The sequence below is a fragment of the Pipra filicauda genome, unplaced genomic scaffold, assembly GCF_003945595.2.
Source record: "Pipra filicauda isolate LSUMZ 115617 unplaced genomic scaffold, ASM394559v2 scaffold46_size3722508_pilon, whole genome shotgun sequence".
NCBI classification, from domain to species: domain Eukaryota; kingdom Metazoa; phylum Chordata; class Aves; order Passeriformes; family Pipridae; genus Pipra; species Pipra filicauda.
In genome coordinates, this window is record NW_024104609.1 from 158,531 (window position 1) to 172,243 (window position 13,713).

General features: G+C 49.7%; 1 protein-coding gene across 3 annotated transcripts in view; it reads left to right on the forward strand.

Annotated features, from left to right (window-relative positions):
* ZFHX3 (zinc finger homeobox 3) overlaps nt 1–13,713 on the forward strand; it is a 208,970-nt gene that overhangs the window by 146,413 nt on the left and 48,844 nt on the right. For all 3 annotated transcript variants that reach the window (XM_027715968.2, XM_039386167.1, XM_027715965.2), the window contains one exon: nt 3,521–3,752. In XM_027715968.2, coding sequence (XP_027571769.1) covers nt 3,521–3,752 — 232 coding nt within the window. The remainder of the gene's footprint in view (nt 1–3,520; nt 3,753–13,713) is intronic.

A 13,713-nucleotide genomic window follows, 5' to 3' on the forward strand; every position in this document is an offset into this window, starting at 1 on the left:
GAGGGATTGGAGAATCCCCATGCCCCTGGCAGTGCTTTGGGGGCACTTCTGTCCTGTCACCATCAGAATTCAGCTCGTTACACCATGGCTGAATAAACTTTGCACAGAAGAGATTTTTGAACAGATACAGGTTTAACATCTTTTAAAATTTGAAAGGTGTGGAAAAGTTCTTAGAAATCAGATTAAAGGGTGAACATGAATGGCAGAAAGAGCTACAGAAGCGTTCAGGAGAGTTTGTTAACATGTGTAACAGCAGCAGCACAGGGCCTCAGTCCTGGGTGCTACAGTCTGAGCTCCAAGAAACGTCATGAGGTTTGTGGCATGGGGTGAAGGGGGCTGCCTGCAGTCAGACAGGGGGATACAGTGTCACGTTAAATTCCATGATTATTGTAAAGTACTGTGGGTGAAGCAGTGTGAGATCAGGAAAGGAGAGATGGTAAAATAAACAGAGTTTGGAGTATGTGAAGAATGGAGAGAAACAAGAACTGACTGTAGCATCATTCCTTACTTTGTTTAAAAATTAGATTTCTGTAGTCATACCCTGCGAGCATTTATTATTTATTACAAGAAAACAATTCTGAGCCAGATGTTGAAGAGCGAGGGCTGGGCAGTCAGTCCGTCGGCGTGGCAGGGCCAGCCCAGCCGTGCAGCTGGCACCGGTCCCTGTGCCGCCCTGGCCGCGCCACACCCGCTGTCCCCGGGCAGGTCTGGGGGCAAACAGAGGAGACAAGACCTCTGAGCAGGACCCTCCTGCAGTGATTGCTGTGAGAGAACAGCCTTGCCCAGACACCCGCACAGTCCCTGCATGGCAGGCAGGCTGGATTTGGTGTGGTGTGTGTGGGAATAGGTGCTGGGAGCGGCGCAGTGTTGCGCCGTGGCTGGTGTACGTACAGGAACAGCCGTGTCCCCTGGGAAGCCGCACTCGTGAGCCGTATGGTTTCCATCAGAGCGTTCCTTTCTCTGTTTCTGATTTAAAGTGGAGCTTTGACTCAACCTGATCAATATTTCGCATGCCATGCGTGAAGAACCAGATGTTGGAAGTTTCCTATCGTGGAGAGGGAGGGGCAAACACCCCCCCGGACTCACAGAAATCAATGTTCTCTGACAGAAGTTGGTTGGGTTTCCTTGGAACAATATAGTCTTTTGATTTTCAAGTTGATTTGTCTTCTAACAAGGTTCTGGTTTAATATTTTGAATTTGTTTCCTGTGATATGGATAAATTCTCACAAGGGGGAAGTTTAACAGTGTGATGGGCAATAACTACACGTATTTGGCCAGCATTTCATTGCCTCCAGCAGCTCACAGCTCAGACTGGCTCGGCCCTCACATTGTCTTTCTCTGAACTGCTCCCTTCCTCCGCTGGAGGATGAGGTGGATCCGGTGCATGTGGTGGTGCTGTGCCCAGCCTGGGCTTGGTGGTGGTGGCACCCTCAGCCTGTGATTCCTCCAGGACTTCAGGCAGGTGAAGATCATCCCAGCACAAGGTTTGAGAGGAAGCAGAAGAAGAGCAGAAAATAAGACACATTTATTAAACTGTTTAAAACAAATGTTTTCCTAAAATCCCCTTTTAAATGAGGGCAGTGCAGAGCGTGCCTCTGGTTCCACAGAGACCATGTCCTTAATATTTCCTTGAACCTATGACCGGATTTTTCTCTTAATTGCTCACTGGGGGTTTTCTCTGCCTCCATGCAGAAGCTGCCGCTGAGCCCGTGGGCACTTCCCGAGCTCCATCCAGCGCAGGGTTTGTAGGACAGGGCTTCCCCAACGTGCCTCGTGGCTGGTGAGGGTGAGGATGTGGCTGGTGTGGCTCCTGGAGACAGAGCCTGGCCTGCAGTGAGTTGGGGCTAGGAGGGCTGTGGCAGGGGTCGGGATGGAGCCGGGCTGGCAAGGCTGAGCCATGTGAACCAGGCATGTGACTCTTGTGATGGCCCCACTGACCTTTTATGCCTTAAGCCATTCCTCTTTCTCTGGCTCGGGAAGAGGGTAACACATGCAAACAATAGAAATGAGAGGAGGAAGAAGTTCTTATGAGGGAAAACAGCAAAAAATCTTTTGAGGGCACCAGTGGGATTAGTGCCCTCGTGGATTCTTCAAATATTACAGTGAATTTAATTAAATACATCGTGATCCCAAAAGAGGCTAGTCTAATTAGCCAGATCTAGAATACATTTATTCTCTTTCCTCACCCTTCCAATCAGAAGCCTCAGCATCAGCTCATATCCTATTTTTAATCATTCCTAGACTCAGAGGGCTCTTCTTCCTCCGTGTGAGCGAGGCACACAGCTCTGGGTAATATGTGTCTTTAATCTTATCTCAGCTGTAACTGAGATAATACGCGTTGGAATTTTTACCAGAAGGTCCTGGCTGCACGTAGGCAATATTTTTGATTGACAAACCTCAAGATCGTGCCCAAATCAGTGTACTCATGCCTTGGGCCAAGTGTGTGGTGAGGAAAGAGTTCCATGAGATGACACAAAGACAAAAGGAGGTCTCAGGGTTGGAGCTGGCAGGTGTTATTGCCCAGCTGAAGTGTAGGTGTGGGATGGAAACACCACTGGCTTTCACTGAGGGGTCTCTCATGTTGTTTCACCTTGGTATCCATTTTTCCTCAGCTTGTGATAAGTCCTTACTGTGGGAATTGGGAAAGTTCCTGCGACCTCCTGCTTCCAGCCCAAAGGGAGAGCGGCCATGCCGTGGCAGCCAGCATGGCCCTCTGGTTCCAGGAAATAATTGCCACATCCACGGGGTCCACGACATGAAATGGTGCTTGGTTTCCCTGGTGGCACAGAGCTCTGTGCCAGAGGATTGGTAGGTTTTGTCAAATAATCACTGTGTAATACTCTGGAATTAGCTGTATTGGCTGCAACAGCACAGCTCCAGAGAGGGACCAGGGTTTTTCCAAGTGCTGAGCCCTCACAGTGGTGCCCGGCTGCATTCCCGCTGTTGGCTCTTCAGCCTGGGTTGCTGTCACAAACATCTTCCAGCCAGGCTGCTGCTTCCTTCCCAATCCGAGGGAGTGGAGTGCTGGGTGATGGACAGGATGGCTCTGCACTCTGCTTCAATACACTGCTTCCAGGACCTCTCTATCTAATGGGTTTATTGTGTTCTAGTATTGCTTTGGTTTTATTCTTTGTAGTTTCCATTAGAATTTATCAAATTTAATTTTATGTATGACATGCAGTTGGATCTCTTCCCAGGACAAACTATGAGTGTGAAGGAATGAGCCCTGTGTGGGTCATGAGCAGGTGTTAGTGCTGGGCCTGGTGCTTTCTCTCACTGAAGGAGATAATCTTGCCTTTATCTGTGCTTTGTGCCCATTTCAGTATGTTTTGGTTTTCTTGCTCCTCAACAGGAGAGCATGTGGTACCTTGGGAACAAACAGGCTTGGTCTCACTGGGTCTGTGTCAAAACGTGGTTTCTTAACTAATTCCCAGGTGGTTTTTAGCAATTTACAGTGGACTAACTCAGGGGATAGGGGCTAATAAAGGACATTCACATCCCTCTGCTTTGTTCTCCACAGCACCTGCAGCACCATGAGAGCGGGGTCGAAGGTGAAAGCTGCTACTACCACTGTGTCCTCTGTAATTACTCCACCAAGGCCAAGCTGAACCTCATCCAGCACGTGCGCTCCATGAAACACCAGCGGAGCGAAAGCCTCCGGAAGCTGCAGCGCCTACAGAAAGGTCTTCCTGAAGAAGAGGAGGATCTGGGGCAGATCTTCACCATCCGGAAGTGTCCAGCTGCCGAGGCCGGTGAGTGCTGCCGCCCTGGCGTGAGCTGGGGGCAGGGGTGGGTGAGTGGCATCGGACCCACTGTGCTGTTCAGTGACAAGCTCATTGACATTCCTTTGTCTTTTTCCTGCTGTGGGATGACACTTATGGTTTATCAAAAACACATTATGGGAATCCCTCCTGCCTGAGGTGGGATTTGGGATGTAGAAGTTTGGGACGTAGAAGCGTGTGTGTTGGTTCAGGTTGCTGTCTTAAACACTGGAATCTTGTGTGAGCATTTAAAGATACCATCGCATCTGGACAACTTGACAAACCAGTGCAGTAGTAGATGTTTTGCAGTGGCTCAAGTGATGCCCTGTGCGCCAGCACGAGCTGTAGCGGCTTGGCACTGATTTCTGTTACTTAAGCCACACTGAATCAAGAGGAGGAAGGAGCTGACTAGGAGTGGGCAGAAGGGGTGAGTGTTCCATGTCTGTTTTCCATGTCTCCTCTTGGCAAGGTAGATAGAGTGAAGGGCTTGGATGAAGCGTTTGCTCACACAGATCATAGGAAAGGGATTGCAGCAAGAGCAGATGTGCCTAAAGGGAGCAGTTAGGCTGGACGGAACAGGGATGGTACTTTGTTTAATCATGTAAAGGGCTAAGAAGTTCTTAATGTTCTGAAAAATCGAGGTCTCCTGAAGCCCTCTTTGGAGGGAGGAGGAGGAGAGATGGCCTGGGTCAGCTGGTTCGTGTGCTGTGAAGGTGCTGGAGCTGGGGGGTGTCAGCAAAAGCCTTCACAACCCTCCTCTTGGCTTCAGGCAGGACATTCCTCCATGACTGCTGTGAAAATGGGTAAATCCTACAGAAAAGCACTTTGAGGAACTGGCATTGTGCAGTAAACACACATGGAGACGAGGGAGGTGGTCTTGGCTTAAAGAGTTGAGAAGGGACAGCAGCAGGAGCTGAGGGAGAACATGTGGGGGTCCCTTGAATTCGTAACTGGGTCACATTGCTGCTACACCTGTGAGTAGTGGGGTTCTGAAATACACCCAAAACACCCCAAAAGTGAAACAGGAGATGTTTCATTAAGAGTTAAATTCAATCTTACGGAAAAAAGTGCCCGATCCATGACCTCGGTGGCCCAGTGGAGTCGAGGGCATGGAACATGCTTCCCCAAAGGTCACGGTGACAGCGAGAGCGCGCGGTGACTGCCACACCACCCTGGGGGGAACAGCAGCTCTGGCAGCCGTTCCGCTGCGCTGCGATGCTCCGCTGTAGAAAAACATTCCGATTTCGAAAGGGTACCTTGGGCAGGGCTGTGGGTTGTGAGCTGCTTAAATGCAAAATGAGCAGAGAGGGGAAACCATCCGTGCCCTTTTGTGATAGACAGAACAACCTTGAAAATCTTGTTTACTTTAGAAATTTCTGTTTACCTTGTCTTTTACTGTATAAACCTTATCTTTCCTGTCTGGCTGCCTGGATTAGGACATGGCAGGTACTGGAAGGGCGGAAGCTGACAGGCTGGGAGGGAAAACGGTTGGGTGACCATTTAAAAAAATGTAATATTTTTAAAGTAAAAGTCTTGACAAGTCACTGAAAGGAAATTTTGGTTTACAAATATTTTACTTTAATTTTCTTTAAGCTTGCTGGTTCTTCAACAAAAACTGACAGTGAACAAGACACTGACAATTTCTTGATCATATTTTATTTCAAAGGTTAAGAATACAAGCAAGAATAAGGCTGCAGAAAGCAAAGCAGGGGAACCTCGGGTTAGTTTTGCAGGTTGCTTTGTCCTGAGATATTTAATTTCAAGCACTCTTTGAGCCCATTGTTGAGTCAGACAGAGTGGGTGCACCTTACTGATGTGCTGGGCCAGGCATCCCTGTGGGGATGGAGGCCAGGTTTGTGTGAGAAGCTGCCATACCCCCAAGTGGGAGAACAGGTGCTTCCATCTCCGCCTCATTCTGATCCCATTATGGTATCAGAGCATCAACTCGAGTGCGGGGACGCTCAGCTGTGTGGCAGGGCCACGCACAGGGATGGTGTGAGTCTGCACTCTGTGTCTCCTCCTCCTCTGTAATGCAGTGGGGTCTCTCTCTTGTGTCCCCATCATGGTTTTTATTGTTGTTTGCCAAGGGCTGGGTGGACTTTTCTCACTGCCTTTTGATGAGGAGTCTCTGGTTGTGTCAGATAACAGGCTCAGACACATTGAGCAGACACTGGTCTGTGACACTTCCCTGGTCTGTGACACATCTCTACCAGTGCCCAAAGGGACAGTGACTTTTTTGGTCCTTTTTTGTGACCTCGTGTGACAGAGTGGAGTCGCCCTGTTCCCCTCCCGCAGGTGTCGAGGTTCAACGCTGGCTCTGTCTGTGTATCTGCTCTGTGTGTACCTACTCACTGTGTGTGCAAGCATGTAGGAGAAAACACTGCTGTCTGGGGGTGGTGCATAGATATTTGCTTGTGTAGATGCATCTCAATCTGTTGGAAGAGAGCTCTGATCACACCTTAATTAGTCCTCTAAAAATCTGCAAAGGTCAGTGCCAATTGCCTGTTCATTTACATTTGTAATTGTGATGGTTCTTGATTGCACATTAGTTGCAACTCACTCCCTCCCACCCCGCAGAAGCACAGTCAGCCTGAGCAGCCACTCTGGGGACACGGGGACCTTTGTCCCTGCCTTTGCCAGCAGCTCAGCCCTCCCCAAAACTCGGGTGTCTTTTAGGGAAGAACTTTAGGAGCTGACCTCCACTTCCAGTAGAGGGATGATGAAGTCGTTGGCAGGGAAATTATATGGACATCAGGCAGGAAACCCAATCCTCCTTGAACTGGATAATTAAAGACAATTAAACTTTTCTGCTTGCTCTGAGAAGTGTGCTCATTATGCAGGAGATGGGGAAGCGGATGGACGTTCAGCTGGTTTGTTGATCAGGGAGCACACAGCTTCAGGGAGGGGGTGTTGTCCTCTCTGGGTATTTTTGGACATCTATTGCTGTGGTATCTGGGCTGCTGCCATTGCAGATGTCAGCCCCTTTCTGCAGCAGCATCTGTGTAACGTTACCCATAAGCTAATTGATTTTTAATGATGGGGGTTTAGAGAAGAAAAAAAGCCCAAACCCATAATAAAAACCAAAACGTTCTCGAGATGTTGGATGGATGCACTTACAGCTCATTAGATAATGACAGAAACAAGAGTGAAACAACCTGCACCGAATTTTCATTCTGACTTTGGAAGTGTTTCTTTCCTTCCAGAAGGCATCAAGCACCTCAGCCCGCTCCGTAGCTCCGGCAGCTGCCGTGGGGTCACCAGTTGGAGCGGGACAGCTGCTTCATGTTTAGAACGTGGTGCCCCTGCTCATCCCATCGTATCACTCTCCATGTGCCACCCACACTCCTGTTTTCCTGTTACAGCCCCGCTGTTTAACCTGTGTCCCTCTGCACAATAGGTTTCCTCCCTTACCTGTTTCTCCCGACTCCCCCTGTTTTCCATCTCTGCTCTCCCTTTCTGTAGTGTCCTCCTGTGGGAGGAGCAGAGGGGCTTTGCCCACTCTTCCCTCTGTGTAGGACAAATATCCATAGGTATCTATCAGGTGTCCACACTCCTCGCCTGCGCTGCCCTCTGCCCGTTTCACTGCAGAGGACAGTTCCTGTGGTGGCCACATGGTCACAGCAGTCCTGCTCATCGCTGCCAAATCCTTGGCAGCCATCCCCTTCCAACACAGGGTCCTTGTTGGGGCCCTCGCGTGAGGAGCAGGGCCGGCACTCTGGCAGCCCTTGCTGGACACCGAACACCATGAACAGCCCCTTTGTCCAGGCAGGAAGGGGGGCTGGGAGTGTCACCTCTGCCCCCCTGTCTGACCTCGCTGGAGCACCCATGTTGCTCCCTCCCTCTGCCAGCCCACAGCAAGGGACCAGCCACTCTCCCTGCTCCAAACGTGGATTATAGTTATTTTGAGGAATACCCTTTCTGCAAAGCTCTGCCCTGGGAGCCCCTGGAAAGCTGCTGGTTCCCAGGGATGAGGGGGAGGATGCCTCAGGGCCCCCACTTTCCCTCTCCATCCCCAGGCAGAGGTGCACTGTCTGTCCACATCTCCCTTCTGTTTCAGTGTTCGACCTTCTGAAGGGCTGCAAGCTGCAGACTGAAAATCAGGATGTGAATCTTTAATGAAACCAAGTATGTAAACAGACCCAGGGTATAGCTGGCGCAGTGTTCAGATGAGAAAACCCCACATGGTTTAAAAATAGTAGTTCCCACCTCAGAATGACTGAATCACACCTCAGCCTGGCCCTGCCTGTGGTGCCTGCAGACAGCAGGGTGCTTGTTTGGTGCTGGTACCTCTGTGCACTGAGTCATGTGAAACATTTCTCTCATCTTCCTCTCCCTCACAAGCAGTTTTGTGGCCGCCTCAGGGTAACAGGAGCAGGTCCCGTGTGCTGGGGAGCAGGTTTGGTCAGAGAGCTCCTAGGATGTGGTTTGCAGTGTGAGGTTTCTCTCAGACACGAAGTTTCTCTCTAGCAGAAGGGAGGCTCAATACCAGCCATGTCTGTCCATTCCATTTGTGACCTCTCAGTCCCTCAGTGTGCCCTAATGCCTCACCTGCTTCCTTGAGACCAGTGCTGTGATCTGGGGTTCCCCACTCTCCTGTCCAGGCTCTCCAGTTCCTCCCTTCCCTTAGTGGCCGTGCACTGGATTTGGAATTGTGAACAGCCCATCTGTAAAGTGAAGCAGACTGTGGAGAAGGGGAAAGGGGATGTTCCACAAAAACCTTCCATGAAGGAACCATCCTGTTATTTTCCTATCTTAAAGAGTGAGCAACCATGTGAGGCATTGTTCCTTCATGATCATCGAGCATGGAGTAATTCTTCTTGGAGTAATTAATGGAGTTGTTACAAGCAGGGATGTGGGATGTGACTTTGGGGTGGATTTTTCATGATAGCAGACTCTCTACTTCCAGTAGAACTTTTAAGACTTTTGAAATGAAGGTTGGTAGTGCCAAATGATATTTCTCCTTGCTTGAAATAACTCAAATTTAGTGGGATCTGATATATTCCACTTGGTCTCCATTAAAGGCAGTGTGGTCATTGCTAATGACGCCTCTTGCTCTCCAACATCTGCTGGAGGTAATGGAGGGTTTCAGAAAGGAATCATTAGTTTGCTTTTGTAGCCTCTCTCCACTTTTCCATGGGACTTAATTGCACAGCAATTAAAAACTTCCCAAAGCAGATCACCTGTATGGTACGTGCAGGAGAAGAGCACACAGAGTCCATGCTACAGCATCTATTAGCCAAAACCATGCTGCAGCTCCGTCTATGCTGACCAAGCCCCAGTTACCTGGCTGGAATTTGTGACCATTGCAGAGGGCTAGGGAAACCGTTTCCAGGCTTGTCCTTGATTGACACATTTAATAATCTACCAAACCAGGTGACAGCCTGAGCTCCTGTGTGCAAACACCAAGTGCTTCATCTGCATCTCATGGGCTTTTTGCCTCTCCCTCTCCAAAACCCAGTACTGCCTTTTCCCTGTATATGATCTGTAACCCCCAAGGGCAGGAACCTGCTCAGGCTTTGTTTCCGAAGCGCTGCTTGTAAATCCAACCAAACCATCAGTACATGCATGGTCAGAGCAGTGCTGGGCACGCCACAGGTACGCGGGAGGTGTTGGGACCCTGTCGCTTCTGCTGGGAGCCGTGTCCTGCAGCTGGGGGTGTGCAGCAGCTCAGTTGTCTGAGAAGGAAATCCCTCTCTGTCACCTCCTCAGACACAAGGGAGTGAGATGAGGGATTGTCCTGTTTAGAGAAAACATTCACCCATGGTGCAATAACATACGTGGAATAGCAGCAGAGGCAAATAGCCCTGGGCGATGTGTGTGTGTTGGGCTGATTGAACTCACAGCAGTTCTGATCTCCCTGCCAACCCCACCAAGTAACCCCACATGCAGGATTATCTCTTTGTTTTCCAAGATCTCATGTCGCGTGTGTTCATTTAAAGGACAGCTTGTTGCCTTCCCCTTTGTTGGCTGAACCTTGGAATTTTTTCTTTTTTTTGTGGATAGAATGGCTTCAGGACCTTTTACCTTTCCAGCAAGTTCCTGACGGAACTGCGGTAAACAGGCTTCCCAGAGAACTGGTCACAGCACCAAGCCTGACAGAGTTCAAGAAGCATTTGGATGATACTCTCAGGCATGTGGTGTGATTCTTGAGGATGGTCCTGTGCAGGGCCAGGAATTGGACTCGATGATCCTTGTGGATCCGTTCCATGTCGACATATTCTGTGATACTTCTGGCAGGATCTCTCCACTGGAGGCCATCCTGAGGCTGGGCAGATTAGGTGTGGGGAAGCTTTTGGTTCTGCTTTAGTTTCACACTGCTTTAATGGTCATTGAGATCCAGCAAAGGGGCTTCTGGCAGCTGTGGGTCAGGGTGGCTCCACACAGTTGACTCCTTCGGAGGGCCTGAGGATGTGAGGAGAGCCAGATGCTTTGAGAAACCTTTAGGGAACTTCTCTTTCCTGGTATTACCCTGTAACATAATTTCTATCTGTTCCCTGCTTGCATCCTTTCCCCCCACCAAATTTTGGAAAACTCTATTCCCTTCCCAGCAGCATTTCTCTGTCCTTGTGCATTTGGGACACCATGGGGCTGTTGAGGTTTGGCTCTGTAGAAAGCAGGGATAAAATTGGTTCCCTTTAATATCTGGCAGAGGCAGATTTCCTTTGTTACTTATTTTTTGGGGTTGGTTTTGAGTTTAAAGTCAAGAGTATTCGTGCCTTAGCTCTGCTTTGACCAACCAGCAGCAAAGAGATAATCTCGAAAGGATATGAAAGGTTTAATCGTTTTAATTTTGTTTTTATTAAAGTTTATTGCAACTTTTTTCCTGTGCCCCTTATAAAAGGGGGGTAGCAGAAACCTACCCAAACCCTCAAGCATCTGCTTAATGAAACTGCACCGGGAGGCGCCTGCGGAAGGAAGCGGTCAGACGGCCGGGCTGGGGAGGACAGGCCAACAGCACGCGGCAGCGTCACCCCGACGTGGCAGGAATCTCATAAACTCCATCCCGCTCCAGCCGCAACTTGTCCCGCGGAGCTCATGGCTTTCATTAAGCAGAAAGAGAGGAAGCTCTGACGGCTGACTTGTTCCAGAATGTTTTTCTTGTTTGGCCGCGTCTTAAAGCCCTTTCCACTTAGGAAGAGTAAGGGGGGAAACATCACCAGATGCTGCAGTACAACACTGCAAGGCTCCCAGTCCCTCTTCTGCTCTGCTTTTTATTCTGCATCCAAACAAAGTCCAGAGCCAGGCTGAAGCCCAGTTGTCAGAGCACAGCATCTCCCTGGGCTCTGTTTCCTTTGGGACCAAAGAGTGGCATTCCTATCCCTTGGTATTGCATCCCTGAAGCTCTGCTGCCAATGCACAGTGCGCGCTGCACCTTCTGCTTCTCTTCCCTGTTTCTCTTTTCCCCTCTCTCTCATCCAGGTTTAGATTAGGGATCTCATCTCCTGAGGACTTGGAAGTGCGGATGCTTGGTGGTGCGGATTAAATTCAAGACCGAAAGGCTCTCCTGTGTGAGGTGAATCAGTAGAGCCTTGAAGACATTGCAGGTACTGCAGCCTGGTCTCACAGTGTGTTGGAGAGGGTTAGATGTCCACATGAGTGACACCGGATTCACTCTGGCAGCAGCAAACTCAGCTCGTGATGAAGGTCCCGTCAGCGCAGCTGTGCTGCTTCTGTCCCAGCCTTGTCCTTGCTCAGGTGCTGTGTCCAGCCAAACCCCCTGCCCTGATGTTTTGATGGCAAGGAGAAAAAGGAAACCTCCGAAACCTTAGACGCACATGCCAGCCCTGACTTGTGACATTCCTCTAGTCGGTGTGGCAGCCACTCGTCTCCAGCACCTTTCCAAAGGTCTGGCTCTTGTAGCCATTGCTGCGCTGCTGTTTTCTCCCTTCCTGTGCTACTGGGCTTCAAATTAAATATCTCTGGAATGAACATGCCTCCTGTGTTCCCAGGTTAATGAGTTTAGAGAGTTGCCTTGCTGCCGTGCTGTTGGTGTGTTAGCTGAGTCTCTTCTGTTCTGCTGTTGACCAGAGCTGAGAGGGGCTGGAGCTCCAGCACAGAGAATTGATGGGACCTCAGTACCTTCTTCCCTGCTGACATGTCCAGTAACACCCTGAGTAGGCACAGTACAGAAAGGAAAGGTCAGTTATATTCGGCTGGACACAGGCTTTGTGTTCAGAGGCAGTGAGGATGTTGGACTGGTTTGTAAGTAAACAACCAGGTAGGGTGAGACCTGTAGTGACACGCTGACGTACCGTCCTGTTTGGAAGGTGAGTTTGAAGGCTGCTGCCACTGAACATGCCCATTTTGGGTTACAGGCTTTGTTGCCCTGTGCAAAAGATCTGTCCACAGGGTCACGCTCAGCACTGGAAGAGAATTCTCCTGCACCTTCCCCCCTTCAGGGAATATCCCTGCAGGGCATCAGCTCCTTTCCTGGTTGTTCTTGCCTTTTCCCTGCTGTGGTTCTGTCGTTCATTCTGCTGGAGGAGGACATGTCTGATGGTCCTTAATTGGCAGGACTGGAAGAAGAGCCCTCCTGCTACCCAAACCTTGCCATGCAAACCCAATGCACTGCCCGAAATTCAAAAATGCTTTGAGGTGTTTCTTCGGAGGAGACATTGTGGGAATGGGAAGTGCTCTCCTCCTCCACTCATTTGTAGGATCATGGACTTAATGATGAAAGATACAGAGCTTGGGTTCTGAAATGGATTCTGTTTTTCTTTAAGAACCATAGGCAAAATGAGCTTCCATACATTATCAAGGGGATGATTCATGAAACAAAACTTTACAACTGCTGACATAGGCCGGCAGTGACACCTGGCCTGAACCTCTCCAGCATTCCCACCTGTGGCATGCACATCAGAGCACTCTGCTCTGTCCCTGCTCCTGGTCCTCTGCTTGCCTGTACTTCTGAAATGCACTTACTTCCTTTCCCTTCTGTGAGGCCTATTGATCTTCTGGTGATGACCTGAACGTCCTCAGAACTGCCTGGGAAGGAGCTACCACATGCATTTATTTTTCCACTAAAACCCTGAGATTGGCTAATAATGTGTCTGCCAGCACCAGTGTCCTGCTCTGGCTGCTTCAGAGTGAAATCTGGGGACCCATAAACAAATAATAACCTACCTCAAATCAAGGTCGCATCCTTATTCCTGCTAAAATTCAGTTCATGCCCTTAAGCAAGAGGGTTTCTATTTCTTCCAAATACTCAGTTTGCTTCTCTAAGTTGCGCATCGCCCTCACCATATATTTTGTTTTGACCTCAATGATTTATTGAGGCCACAAGTTCCAAAGGTTAATTGGGAGCTGTATGAGAAATTATTATCTGTATTTGCTTCCAGTTTGCGGTTTTTTCTGTGTTCCTTGTCAGTCCTCCCCAGAGTGGTGGGTGAGAGGAGCAGTGTTGGTCCAGCTCCACTGAACCAACCTTCACTTGGAGGCTCCTGCCAAGGCCACCTTCAGCCCAAGCAGCCTGAGCCCTCCCCTCTGTGTGGGCACCTCCTCCTGCCCCTTTTCAGCCTTTTTATTCACCTTTGGCCACTCTGTTAAATAAATAACAGTGGCTTGGGTTTTTTGTTCTGTTCCCCACATCCCGACATGTGGTTTCTCCCCTATCAGCATGTCACGTGTAGGTTTCCATGGACCTGCAGGGATGTTCTGGCCTCTTGGAAGCAACACTCCAGACATCCCTGCTCAGTTCCCTCCCTGCTCCGGCCTGGGGTCCCAAGCCCTTAAATCTCAACATTTCTCTGGGATGGTGTGTCTGGGGCTCTGCATGGCCCCTGCCATCGCTCCCCAGGCACGGAGGGCCACAGCCAGAGCACGATGTGCAGCTGCCCCTCGTTCCTCTCTGATCTTTGTGTTCACAGGGCAGACGCTGCTGCCCCTTCTCTGGGAACCCTTCTCTGGGAACAGCTCTCACATTTGGTTACCAATTAAGCTGAAGCTTTCTGGC